The following is a 13,022-nucleotide window of genomic DNA, read 5'->3' on the forward strand; positions in this document are numbered from 1 at the left end:
GGTTGATAAAACATTTATGTACATACAACCTGTGCTTTGTAAAACTACTCACCAGATCATAAATTGACATTTTATTAAGAACATGAGTAGAAATATCTTAGATGGTATCCAGTGTCTTCAGGAAGGTAGCAGTGCACTCAGAGAAATTCAAGTTAACAAAAAAAACTGACAACAGGAAATGACCTGATTAAAGGGATAATTCAAGATTTTGGCAATGAGGCCCTTTATCTATTTCCCCAGAGTCAGATGAACTTGTGGACACCATTGCCAAGTATCCTTTTAAGATGTGGGCCAATTAACTGGCAGTAAACTAACACACACACACATACACACACACACACACACACACACACACACACACACACACACACACACACACACACACACAGACAGACACAGACACCGACACACACACACAGTCTTGCGCAGTTAACCTTGTGGGGACGTACAATTCAGTCCCATTCAAAATCCTATTTTCCTTAACCCCTAACCCCAAACCTAATCCTAACCCTAGCTCCTAACCCTAACCCTAATCCTAACCCTATCTCCTAACCCTAACCCTAAACCTATTTCTAACCTTAACCCTAAACCCCCTAAAAATAGCATTTTACCTTGTGGGGACCAACAAAATGTCCCCAGTTGGTCAAATATGTCTTGGTTTACTATTCTTGTGGGGACTTCTGGTCCCCACAAGTATAGTTAAACACGTCCACACACACACACACACACACACACACACACACACACACACACACACACACACACACACACACACACACACACACACACACACACGTAGGCTCATTCACACAGTGCACAAGTATATTGAGCAAGCATGGATGAGCTGGGTGAGTATTCTTTCCTCTGCTGCTGTTTTATATATTAAATATAAAACAAAATACAATAGATAAAACTATGAGGGAATACACATTGATAGGTTTGAGCACAAATAAGATGCAAAAGTTATGAAGTTGCTCAGGAGGTTTACATGAAAAATGTTGTGGTGTGTGGTGAATGAAGCTTGCCTTGCATTACATTGGGCACGCTGATCATATCATGTGTCTTATCATATCTATTTAAATTGTATTCTTGTTAATATGATTGTCAATGTAAATTCACAGTGAATCACAGAAGGTTCTCTCCGTTAAGAGACAGATGGATTCTTGATGTTGTTGACGGAAGTCACTGATATAATTCCGTTCCACTACCAACCAAATTTTGAGAATTATTAATAGAAGTGTTTGTTTTTAGTTATTTTTTATGGATTTGCGCTCCACCAGTGTAGTTATGATTTACTTATGAAGAACTTATGATAAAATGTATTTTAAAATTAACACAAGTACTTAGTAGTTATATGTAACGTTCACTTTCATACTGTCAGTCATAGAGGGTTGCATCAGTGTCAGAAGTTTCACTTCTGGTGTGAGGATCTTGTCTGTAACTATAGCATATCTTCTACCACTTCCTCAGGAAGCAGCACTGTATGCAGCAACCACAGCAGATCAATTGGTGCACCTTGCAATATGCAAGAGGTGACTGTAATGAGGCACTGTAACTTACCTCAGTGGAAATCTGTTAGAAATGCCTTTTCTGAATTATAGTACCTACAGTACCATATCATATAAACTCAGCAAAAAAAGAAACTCTCACTGTCAACTGCGTTTATTTTCAGCAAACTTAACATGTGTAAATATTTGTATGAACATAACAAGATTCAACAACTGAGACATAAACGGAAAAAGTTCCACAGACATGTGACTAACAGAAATGGAATAATGTGTCCCTGAACAACGGGGGGTCAAAATCAAAAGTAACAGTCAGTATCTGGTAATGCAGTGCATCTCCTCCTCATGGACTGCACCATATTTGCCAGTTCTTGCTGTGAGATGTTACCCCACTCTTCCACCAAGGCACCTGCAAGTTCCCAGACATTTCTGGGAGGAATGGCCCTAGCCCTCACCCTCCGATCCAACAGGTCCCAGACGTGCTCAATGGGATCGAGATCCGGGCTCTTCGCTGGCCATGGCTGAACACTGACATTCCTGTATTGCAGGAAATCATGCACAGAACGAGCAGTATGGCATTGTCATGCTGGAGGGTCATGTCAGGATGAGCCTGCAGGAAGGGTACCACATGAGGGAGGAGGATGTCTTCCCTGTAACGCCCAGCATTGAGATTACCTGCAATGACAACAAGCTCAGTCCGATGATGCTGTGACACACTGCCCCAGACCATGACGGACCCTCCACCTCGATCCCACTCCAGAGTACAAGCCTTGGTGTAACGCTCATTCCTTCGACGATAAACGCGAATCCGACCATCACCCCTGGTGAGACAAAATCGCGACTCGTCAGTGAAGAGTACTTTTTGCCAGTCCTGTCTGGTCTAGCGACGGTGGGTTTGTGCCCATAGGCGACGTTGTTGCCGGTGATGTCTGGTGAGGACCTGCCTTACAACAGGCCTACAAGCCCTCAGTCCAGCCTCTCAGCCTATTGCGGACAGTCTGAGCACTGATGGAGGGATTGTGTGTTCCTGGTGTAACTCCGGCAGTTGTTGTTGCCATCCTGTACCTGTCCCGCAGGTGTGATGTTCGGATGTACCGATCCTGTGCAGGTGTTGTTACACGTGATCTGCCACTGCGAGGACGATCAGCTGTCCGTCTTGTCTCCCTGTAGCGCTGTCTTAGGCGTTTCACAGGACGGACATTGCAATTTATTGCCCTGGCCACACCTGCAGTCCTCATGCCTCCTTGCAGCATGCCTAAGGCACGTTCACGCAGATGAGCAGGGACCCTGGGCATCTTTCTTTTTGTGTTTTTCAGAGTCAGTAGAAAGGCCTCTTTAGTGTCCTAAGTTTTCATAACTGTGACCTTAATTGCCTACCGTCTGTAAGCTGTTAGTGTCTTAACGACCGTTCCACCGGTGCATGTTCATTAATTGTTTATGGTTCATTGAACAAGCATGGGAAACAGTGTTTAAACCCTTTACAATGAAGATCTGTGAAGTTATTTGGATTTTCACAAATTATCTTTGAAAGACAGGGTCCTGAAAAAGGGATGTTTCTTTTTTATATGTATGTGTGTTTGTTACAGACCTTATCCTAGAGGAGTTGGCTTTCAAGTCAGCTGGTCCAGAGTCGGCTCCTCAGAAGAAAGAAAGTGATACAGCCAACACATATGGACAGGTAATGACAAAATCCCCTCTGGCAGTTGTTGTTTAATCTTTTGTCCAATTACTACAACTGGATGTATTTTCTAGCCGGATGTGTTAAGTGGAATTTCCTGCAGGTCCCAAAGGTGTGTCCTGTTGGTCTCCCTCCAAGGAAAGGAAAGGAGCCAGATAGCACCAATGATACAGATAGCACCAATGTATACAGGTCAGCAACTGGTATAGCCCATAGATAGCCAAACGTTATGACCCTGGGTGAGACCATACAGATAGAGCTGAGACTCAGATTCATCATCACCATAGATTTAAGTAACTGTCCAGTGTCCACTGTATACCAGTGCTCATCTGTGGTTTGCTCTGTGTGTTTGTCAGTGAGTTACCAGCTCCAGTGGAGGCCAGTCTGCTGAGCCCTCGCTCTGCTTCCAGAGAGCTGGACTCCATAATGGATGAATTGCTGCTTGACCTGGTGATGGGGGTGAGGAAACATCTATCAGTGAATAAATACACTGTTGGTCAGAGCATGAAAAGAGGACGACTGTGCCTTTTAGTGAAGTTGACTTGATCTGACAGCAGAGGGCAGTATAAGCAAGCTAAACAAATATTGGAAGCTACTACTAGTGCCACCAACATTATTTTTATGTATATGAATGGATGCAAGTCTGTTTTGTGGACACATTGATTTTTCTCATCTTTAGCTGCCAGACCCTTCCCCTCCCTCAACCCCACCACCACTTGTCCAGAAGTCAGTCAAAAAGAAACAGGTTGGAGAAAAGAAAGAAATGGATGACACACAAGTGAAAGAGGAGAGCACAAACAGCCCAAAGACTTCTGATCTGGAGCACAAGGTGTCAACACAGAGAAAAACGGACACCATAGATTTCCTTCTGGGAGGCCTGAGCTCTGATATGGAGAAGATGGGTGTACGCACCACGGCCAAGGGCCACTGTGCTTCTTGTGGAAAAGTCATTGTGGGAAAGGTAAACAGTTTGAGCTGACAAAAAACGGACAAAATCCTGCTTTCAAAATAGGCTAAGATGATCAATTGCCAGTATATGAAACAAGCCACTGGGCACACACTGGTTGAATCAACGTTGTTTCCTCGCCATTTCATTGAAATTATGTTGAACCAACGTGGAATAGATGTTGAATTGATGTCTGTGCCAAGTGGGAATATAGTATCACCTTTTCTTTCTATCATTCTGCAGATGATCACAGCCCTAGGCCAGGTGTGGCACCCAGAACACTTTGCTTGTGTGGTGTGTCAGGCGGAGCTAGGCACCAGTGGCTTCTTCGAGAGGGAGGGGAAGGCCTACTGTGAGAAAGACTACCAGCATCTCTTTTCACCCCGCTGTGGTTACTGCAAGGGCCCTATTCTGCAGGTACAACACCTTCTCTTTGGATTGGACTGTATCACCATTATCTAACGCTGCATCTGTTAAGCTGTTGTTGGGTTTACCTCACCGCATGCTGGGCTCTTTGACCTCTCTCTCAGAACATCCTGACAGCGATGGACTGCACCTGGCACCCTGAGCACTTCTTCTGTTCCCACTGTGGGGAGCTCTTTGGGCCTGAAGGTGAGAGAGCACACATCTATCTACCTGACATATAGCACCACAACCACTACTGTTCCCTACAGAGTAACATAAGTTATAGACCACAGTGTGACTGAGAACACTCTCCTCTCTTTGTGTGTGTGTCCTTTGCTGTGCCATAGGTTTTCTGGAGAAGGACGGGAAGCCGTACTGCCACAGAGACTTTTACCATCTCTTTGCTCCAAAGTGCTCTGGCTGCGGAGAGCCTGTGAGAGAGAACTACCTGACTGCAGCCAACGGCACCTGGCATCCCAACTGCTTTGTCTGCTCAGTGAGTCTCTCACCACAGATCACACACATGGCTTCGGCTTAGAAACTTCTACCATTACTCAAACAATACGCTTTGAACAGCCAACAGTCACAATACGTCATTGTCCTGACATTACCCATTTACCATAATCCTCCTCAATCTCCAAAAAAAGAGTAGGCCTACTATATCAACTAGATAGAATAAGTGTTCTCTCTCTCTTTCTCCTTCTCTCTATCGCTCTCTAACCAGGACTGTCTGAAGCCCTTCACCGATGGTTGTTTCCTGGAGCTGGATGGTCGTCCCCTGTGCTCTCTACACTTCCACTCCCGCCAGGGTACACTGTGTGGGGGCTGTAGAGAGCCCATCTCTGGGCGCTGCATCTCGGCTATGGAGCGCAAGTTCCACCCTGAGCACTTTGTGTGTGCTTTCTGTCTGAGGAAACTCAGTCAGGGAGTGTTCAAGGAGCAGGCAGGGAAACCCTACTGCTCAGCCTGCCACACCAAACTGTTTGTGTGAGACTTATACTGTAATAATAATACGCGGTTAATACATAAGGTAATCAATTAACCTGAATTAAAGTCCTACTTACAAAGTATGTGGAAAATCCCACACAAATCATCAAGGCAATATCTGCATAGGAATCTAAAAATAAACTATTAATTTAATCAGTTGGTAGAGCATGGCGTTTGCAACGCCAGGGTTGTGGGTTCGATTCCCACGGGGAGTATAAAAAATCATGTATGCACTAACTGTAAGTCGCTCTGGATAAGAACGTCTGCTAAATGACTAAAATGTAAAAATGGGGGGGTCTTGGAGGGCTGGTGGCCTGGCGGTTGGGAGCTTGTGAGCTTGGGCCGGTGGCTGATGGATCGCTGGTTCGGGTCCCCGTTTTTGACCTTGGGGAGATCTGTCGACGTGCCCTTGAGCAGGGCGTTGAACCTGGTTGCTTCTGTGTGTCGCTCTGGATGGGAGTCTGTTAGATGACTAATGTGATATAGTTGTTGAGCGGCTTCACTGCAAGTATATTGTATGTTTTAAATATTCAATAAATAAATAAATAAAAATAATAATAATCTCTTTGTGTTCTGTGCTGTTTTGCATGTGGATATACACTGTGTACAACACATTAGGAACACCTGCTCTTTCCATGACATAGACTGACCAGGTGAATCCAGGTCAAAGCTATGATCCCTTATTGATGTCACTTGTTAAATCCACTTCAATCAGTGTAGATGAAGGGGAGGAGACAGGCCCCTAGAGTCGATTGACGCACATAACGTAACATAACAACAAGCTCTCAAGTCCTGTGTAGCTCAGTTGGAAGAGCATGGCGCTTGCAACGCCAGGGTTGTGGGTTCGATTCCCATGGGGGGCCAGTATGAAAATGTATGCACTCACTAACTGTAAGTCGCTCTGCTAAATGACTAAAATGTAAAATAATACAACAATTGTTCAGTTTAAACTAGAGATATCTTTTACATTGGATGCGTCTCAATCCACCACATCCGCCAATGTCGCACTTCCACATCTGCGGTGAAAGGTGGCAGAGCTAGAGCGGTGTTTGTCTGAAGTCAGTACAGTCGATGTGACAACTTCTGTTTGTAGCATCCAAACCATTTGCGCTACAAACTAATGTGAAAGGGGAGTTTCTCACGAACTTGATGGTGTTGTCCGTTTTGCTCTATGACCCCCACAAGTGTCACGGGACTCGTCTGCAGGTAACCAGTACTGGTTTTAAAAAATGAATGGAAGTACAGTATGAAGGTAGTTTTGTGCCTACCCAAAAAAGGGGTTAAATATGTGTATAAAATAAAATAATAATACAAAAATAAAATAATAATATATATATATATTTCCTGAGCTTTCTTATATCTCCTAGATATAGGACAAACACTTCAAAACCTTGTTTCTTATTATTATTCCTTGACTGTCTTTTTTGCCATTTATGAATGTGTTATTCATGCGTTTCTCTGGACTATAGTAGTAGGGCCAAATTCAATATTTTGTTTTCATAACTAAAGGGGTCCTAAAATTCTAAATCAAATAGCTGAATAATCCTTAGTATGACCATCTTAAAACAATTCCATATGTCAGCTTAGAACTACCCCCCCTCCCCCAATGGCTTAGACTTTTATTAAAGAAGGATTTTCAAGCCTTGAGTCAATTGAGACATGGGTTGTGTATATGTACCATTCAAAGGGTGAATGGGCAAGACAAAATATTTAAGTTCCTTTGAACGGGGTATGATAGTAGGTGCCAGGCACCTGTGTGTCAAGAACTGCAACGCTGCTGGGTTTTTCATTCTCAACAGTTTCCCATGTGTATCAAGAATGGTCCACCACCCAAAGGACATTCCGCCAACTTGACACAACTGTGGGAAGCATTGGAGTCAACATGGGCCAGCATCCCTGTGGAACGCTTTCGACACCTTGTAGAATCCATGCCCTGACGAATTGGAATGTTCTGAGAGCAAAAGGGGGTGCAACTCAAAATAAGGAAGGTGTTCCTAATGTTTGGTACACTCAGTGTATAACCACGTATTCGTGGCAATGAACAGAAGTGTGGGAACAGAGTGAGATAAATGGTTTAGAATAAGCTTACCAAGGAAAATAGTTACCATCTGAATACCTCATTGACATCTGGTAACATAACAGACAACCTAATAGAGTAGATCATGAAAATACCATGAAACATGAAATTAAATTATACATTTGTGAACTTTGGATCAATTTATCATTTTGAATTAATGTTGAGTTTTTCCTGGAGGAGGAAAAACTCCATAGGTTTCATAAAGATGTCCTCAGTGCCACGGGTTGGCAGACGGGTGATCGATGCTAGCAGAGCCGAGGCTGCTTTTCCCACTGTAGTTTATCAAGAGACTTCTCTATGGCTCTGACAGCTTAAATTGGCATATTCTCTCTGGTAACAAGTTACATATCTAGACCCTGGATTGAACACTTATCCTGGCAAATGGCAGGTTTAGAAGAATTATCCACACTGACCCTTCTATTGCAGTCCATGAGAGATTGATGAAAGTGATGAAACTAATAGCGAAGGTTCCAGGAGAAGCTTTAACAACAGCAGTGAGAACGTGCATACCACTTAACTCAAGCTCCACAGCCAGGGTGTAATATGGTATAATACTGGGGCCCTACAAAGGAGGGACTTCTCTGCTGAAGTATAGGACTACTGGCTGTGTGCAGGCAGTGTGTGACTGGACATTGAGGAGGGGATAAATCATGTTGTCATCAGCACATCAGATGGAAAGTCTCCTGGTCTACAACCCTGGATTAATGTGGGCTGCTGTCACAACATACTACTGTGCCTGGCCAAGCCCTCTGCTCGGTTTGCTACTGTACCTCTCTCTCACGAATGCTAAGCCTTGATTAACACACCGTTTCCTGTATAAAAGCTTTTAATAGCCGTAAACTTATTGGTCAGCTTAAATTTAGATTTCAGTGAAATACCTCTGACATACACGCTGACACTAATCCTGGCTGTGGTGTCAGGTCTTTTTGACCAGACAGCAATGAAGACAGTCTCAAACAACATTAAAACAGAAAATGAATTAAGATATAGACGAAACAGGCCAAAAATACACAAGAACATTTCATACTTGAAGGGGCGTGATTCAACTGAGAGAGAAAGTGGGGAGGAAAAGGTTCTTGGGGCATAATAAACCTAGCAAACATGAAATGTGAGCGGTGGCTCTTATAAAAGGCGGTGAATAAAGGTCTGTCTGGGGGTGCTGGGGGGAGTGTAACTCAGGTGACATTTACTGCTGTGTAACGAGGTAACAGAGACCCGTGGAGTGCACTGGGGCATGGATACTGAGATGGGCTGGGGGCTGTGGGGAGAAGGAGGGCAATAGGGAGAGTTACCCCAGTGTGACACTGAAACCCTACCCTCACCTCAAACTGCCCGTGGCCCCTGTGTCACCCCACTGGGGGTAGGGGGGTACACAGACAGGCACAGTCCCACTGTGGATCACAACCAGGTGAGGGTGGCCCTCTACCTTGTAAACCTTGAGTTGACATGCACCCTCAATCAACATTTCAGCCAATAACTGTCTAAACACTTCAGTTAATCAGCTCGACAGCCAGCAGACCCCTACTATGGCCATGTATGTATTAACACATGTAGATGACAGTTCAGCTCTGTTTATTAAACCCCCTAAGGTCGATGTCCGTGCCCCCTGCAGAAATCTAATGAGCTTAATAAAATAATCCCCATAAAAATCTGTCAGTTTAAACTAGAGATATCCGTTTTTTGCATTGGATTACTATCAATCCACCGCATCCACCTATGTCGCACTTCTGCATCTGAGGTGAAAGGTGACAGAGCTAGAGCGGTGTTTGTCAGACCATGAGACATCCCGAAAATCGTTATTCTCACAAAATCGTCTGTAGCAACCGAACGGTTTGGCCTAGAAACTATTATGACCCCTCTATGGAAAGACGAGACTCTCACGAATACGATGGTGTTCTCCCCCACAAGCGTCTTGGGACTCGTCTGAAGTCGGTACAGCCGATCTGCCAACTTCTGTCTGTAGTGTCCGAACAGTTTGCTGTAGGACGCCCAGAGGCCTCACAAGACTCGTCTGAAGCTCCCCCGGTACCAGTTGAAAAAATGAATAGAAGTATATATGGAGACTATTTAGTACCAAAAATAAGGGGTTAAATACATGTAAAAAAAATTACAAATGTTTCCTGATCTTTCTTATATCTCTCAGATATAGGACCGACACTTCAGAATATACTTGGGACTATCTGTTGTTCCATGTAGTGAATCTGTTATTCAATGTGTTTGAATGGGCTAATAGCAGTAAGGCCAAATAAAATGTTTAATTAAATATTTTTGATACTTCAAGGGGTCTTAAAATTCTAAATCAAATAGCAAAATGATGACCTTCTTTAAACAATTCCATTTAGCTTAGTACAGGGCTTAGACTGCCAAAGGGGTTAAATACATCAAATCAAATCAAATCAAATTTTATTGGTCACATGCGCCGAATACAACAGGTGCAGACATTACAGTGAAATGCTTACTTACAGCCCTTAACCAACAGTGCATTTATTTTTAACTAAAAAAGTAAAAATAAAACAACAACAAAAAAAGTGTTGAGAAAAAAATGAGCAGAAGTAAAATAAAATAACAGTAGGGAGGCTATATATACAGGGGGGTACCGTTGCAGAGTCAATGTGCGGGGGCACCGGCTAGTTGAGGTAGTTGAGGTAATATGTAAAGTGACTATGCATAAATAATTAACAGAGTAGCAGCAGCGTAAAAAGGATGGGGTGGGGGGGCAGTGCAAATAGTCCGGGTAGCCATGATTAGCTGTTCAGGAGTCTTATGGCTTGGGGGTAGAAGCTGTTGAGAAGTCTTTTGGACCTAGACTTGGCACTCCGGTACCGCTTGCCGTGCGGTAGCAGAGAGAACAGTCTATGACTAGGGTGGCTGGAGTCTTTGACAATTTTGAGGGCCTTCCTCTGACACCGCCTGGTATAGAGGTCCTGGATGGCAGGAAGCTTGGCCCCAGTGATGTACTGGGCCGTACGCACTACCCTCTGTAGTGCCTTGCGGTCGGAGGCCAAGCAGTTGCCATACCAGGCGGTGATGCAACCAGTCAGGATGCTCTCGATGGTGCAGCTGTATAATTTTTTGAGGATCTGAGGACCCATGCCAAATCTTTTCAGTCTCCTGAGGGGGAATAGGCTTTGTCGTGCCCTCTTCACGACTGTCTTGGTGTGTTTGGACCATGATAGTTCGTTGGTGATGTGGACACCAAGGAACTTTAAGCTCTCAACCTGTTCCACTACAGCCCCGTCGATGAGAATGGGGGCGTGCTCAGTCCTCTTTTTTTTCCTGTAGTCCACAATCATCTCCTTTGTCTTGGTCACGTTGAGGGAGAGGTTGTTGTCCTGGCACCACACGGCCAGGTCTCTGACCTCCTCCCTATAGGCTGTCTCATCGTTGTCGGTGATCAGGCCTACCACTGTTGTGTCGTCGGCAAACTTAATGATGGTGTTGGAGTCGTGCCTGGCCATGCAGTCATGGGTGAACAGAGAGTACAGGAGGGGACTGAGCACGCACCCCTGAGGGGCCCCCGTGTTCGTGATCTTTCTGATATCTCTCAGATATACTTCAGAAAAAACTTCCTTTAGCTTTTTTTGGGGGGACTATCTGTTGTTCCATGTAGTGAATCTGTTATTCAATGTGTTTGTATGGGCTTATAGCACTAAGGCAAAAATATTTTTCCATCAAATAATTTTGTAATATATTTTTTTGGGGGATACTTCAAGGGGTCTTAAAATTCAAAATCAAGTAGCAAAATGATCCTTGCTATGACCTTCTTAAAACAATTCCATATAGCTTAGTAGTACCCCCCCTCCCCCGGCTTAGACTCTTATGGGTTAAAAAGGAGTCCATATGGTGATGAGAGCAGTGCCTTGCAAAAGTATTCATTCACCTTGGCACTTTTCATATTTTGTTGCATTACAACCTGTAATTTAAATGGATTTTATTTGGATTTCATGTAATGGACATACACAAAATAGTCAAAATTGGTGAAGTGAAATGAAAAAAATGACTTGTTTCAAAGAATGCTAAAAAAGAAATAACGGAAAAGTGGTGCGTGCATATGTATTCACCCCCTTTGCTATGAAGCCCCTAAATAAGATCTGGTGCAACCAATTACCTTCAGAAGTCACATAATTAGTTAAATTAAGTCCACCTGTGTGTAATCTAAGTGTCACATGATCTCAGTATACCTGTTCTGAAAGGCCCCAGAGTCTGCAACACCACTAAGCAAGGGGCACCACCAAGCAATCTGCACCATGAAGACCAAGGAGCTCTACAAACAGGTCAGGGACAAAGTTGTGGAGAAGTACAGATCAGGGTTGGGTTAAATTTTTTTATCAGAAACTTTGAACATCCCACGGAGCACCATTCAATCCATTATTAAAAAATTGAAAGAATATGGCACCACAACAAACCTGCCAAGAGAGGGCCGCCCACCAAAAAGGAGGGCATTAATCAGAGAGGCAACAAAGAGACCAACGATAACCCTGAAGGTGCTGCAAAGCTCCACAGCGGAGATTGGAGTATCTGTCCATAGGACCACTTTAAGCCGTACACTCCACAGAGCTGGGCTTTACGGAAGAGTGGCCAGAAAAAAGCCATTGCTTAAAGATTTAAATAAGCAAACACGTTTGGTGTTCGCCAAAAGGCATGTGGGAGACTCCCCAAACATATGGAAGAAGGTACTCTGGTCAGATGAGACTGAAATTGAGCTTTTTGGCCATCAAGGAAAACGCTATGTCTGGCGCAAACCCAACACCTCTCATCACCCCGAGAACACCATCCCCACAGTGAAGCATGGTGGTGGCAGCATCATGCTGTGGGGATGTTTTTCATCGGCAGGGACTGGGAAACTGGTCAGAATTGAAGGAATGATGGATGGCGCTAAATACAGGAAAATTCTCGAGGGAAACCTGTTTCAGTCTTCCAGAGATTTGAGACTGGGACGGAGGTTCACCTTCCAGCAGGACAATGACCCTAAGCATACTGCTAAATCAACACTCAAGTGGTTTAAGGGGAAACATTTAAATGTCTTGGAATGGCCTAGTCAAAGCCCAGACCTCAATCCAATTGAGAATCTGTGGTATGACTTAAAGATTGCTGTACACCAGCGGAACCCATCCAACTTGAAGGAGCTGGAGCAGTTTTGCCTTGAAGAATGGGCTAGATGGCTAGATATGCCAAGCTTATAGAGACATACCCCAAGAGACGTGCAGCTGTAATTGCTGCAAAAGATGGCTCTACAAAGTATTGACTTTGGGGGGGTGAATAGTTATGCACGCTGAAGTTTTCTGTTTTTTTGTCTTATTTCTTGTTTGTTCGAGGAACGTACAAGGGAAGTGGATGCAGGCAAATCTGAAAAAGACAAAATGGCGGAAAGATAGGCTCACAATAACTGGTGATGTGTCCTTAGACTACAGTACTAAGGCTTCT

General features: G+C 44.0%; 1 protein-coding gene across 2 annotated transcripts; it reads left to right on the top strand.

Moving 5' to 3' along the window:
• Positions 1 to 800: 800 nt before the first annotated feature.
• Positions 801 to 5,748, top strand: lpxn (leupaxin). 2 transcript variants are annotated; one of them, XM_041838485.1, is made up of 9 exons: positions 801 to 848; positions 3,092 to 3,183; positions 3,287 to 3,375; positions 3,540 to 3,642; positions 3,863 to 4,144; positions 4,373 to 4,546; positions 4,660 to 4,741; positions 4,882 to 5,030; positions 5,259 to 5,748. In XM_041838485.1, the coding sequence occupies exons 1-9, from the start codon at positions 836 to 838 to the stop codon at positions 5,523 to 5,525; spliced, it is 1,251 nt and encodes a 416-aa protein (XP_041694419.1). In that variant the 5' UTR covers positions 801 to 835; the 3' UTR covers positions 5,526 to 5,748. The 2 variants fall into 2 exon arrangements, with proteins under 2 accessions (XP_041694419.1, XP_041694420.1); XM_041838486.1 differs by lacking the exons at positions 801 to 848; positions 3,287 to 3,375 and having other exon boundaries at positions 3,097 to 3,183.
• Positions 5,749 to 13,022: the final 7,274 nt, after the last annotated feature.

This window comes from Coregonus clupeaformis, chromosome 20 (genome assembly GCF_020615455.1).
Source record: "Coregonus clupeaformis isolate EN_2021a chromosome 20, ASM2061545v1, whole genome shotgun sequence".
NCBI classification, from domain to species: domain Eukaryota; kingdom Metazoa; phylum Chordata; class Actinopteri; order Salmoniformes; family Salmonidae; genus Coregonus; species Coregonus clupeaformis.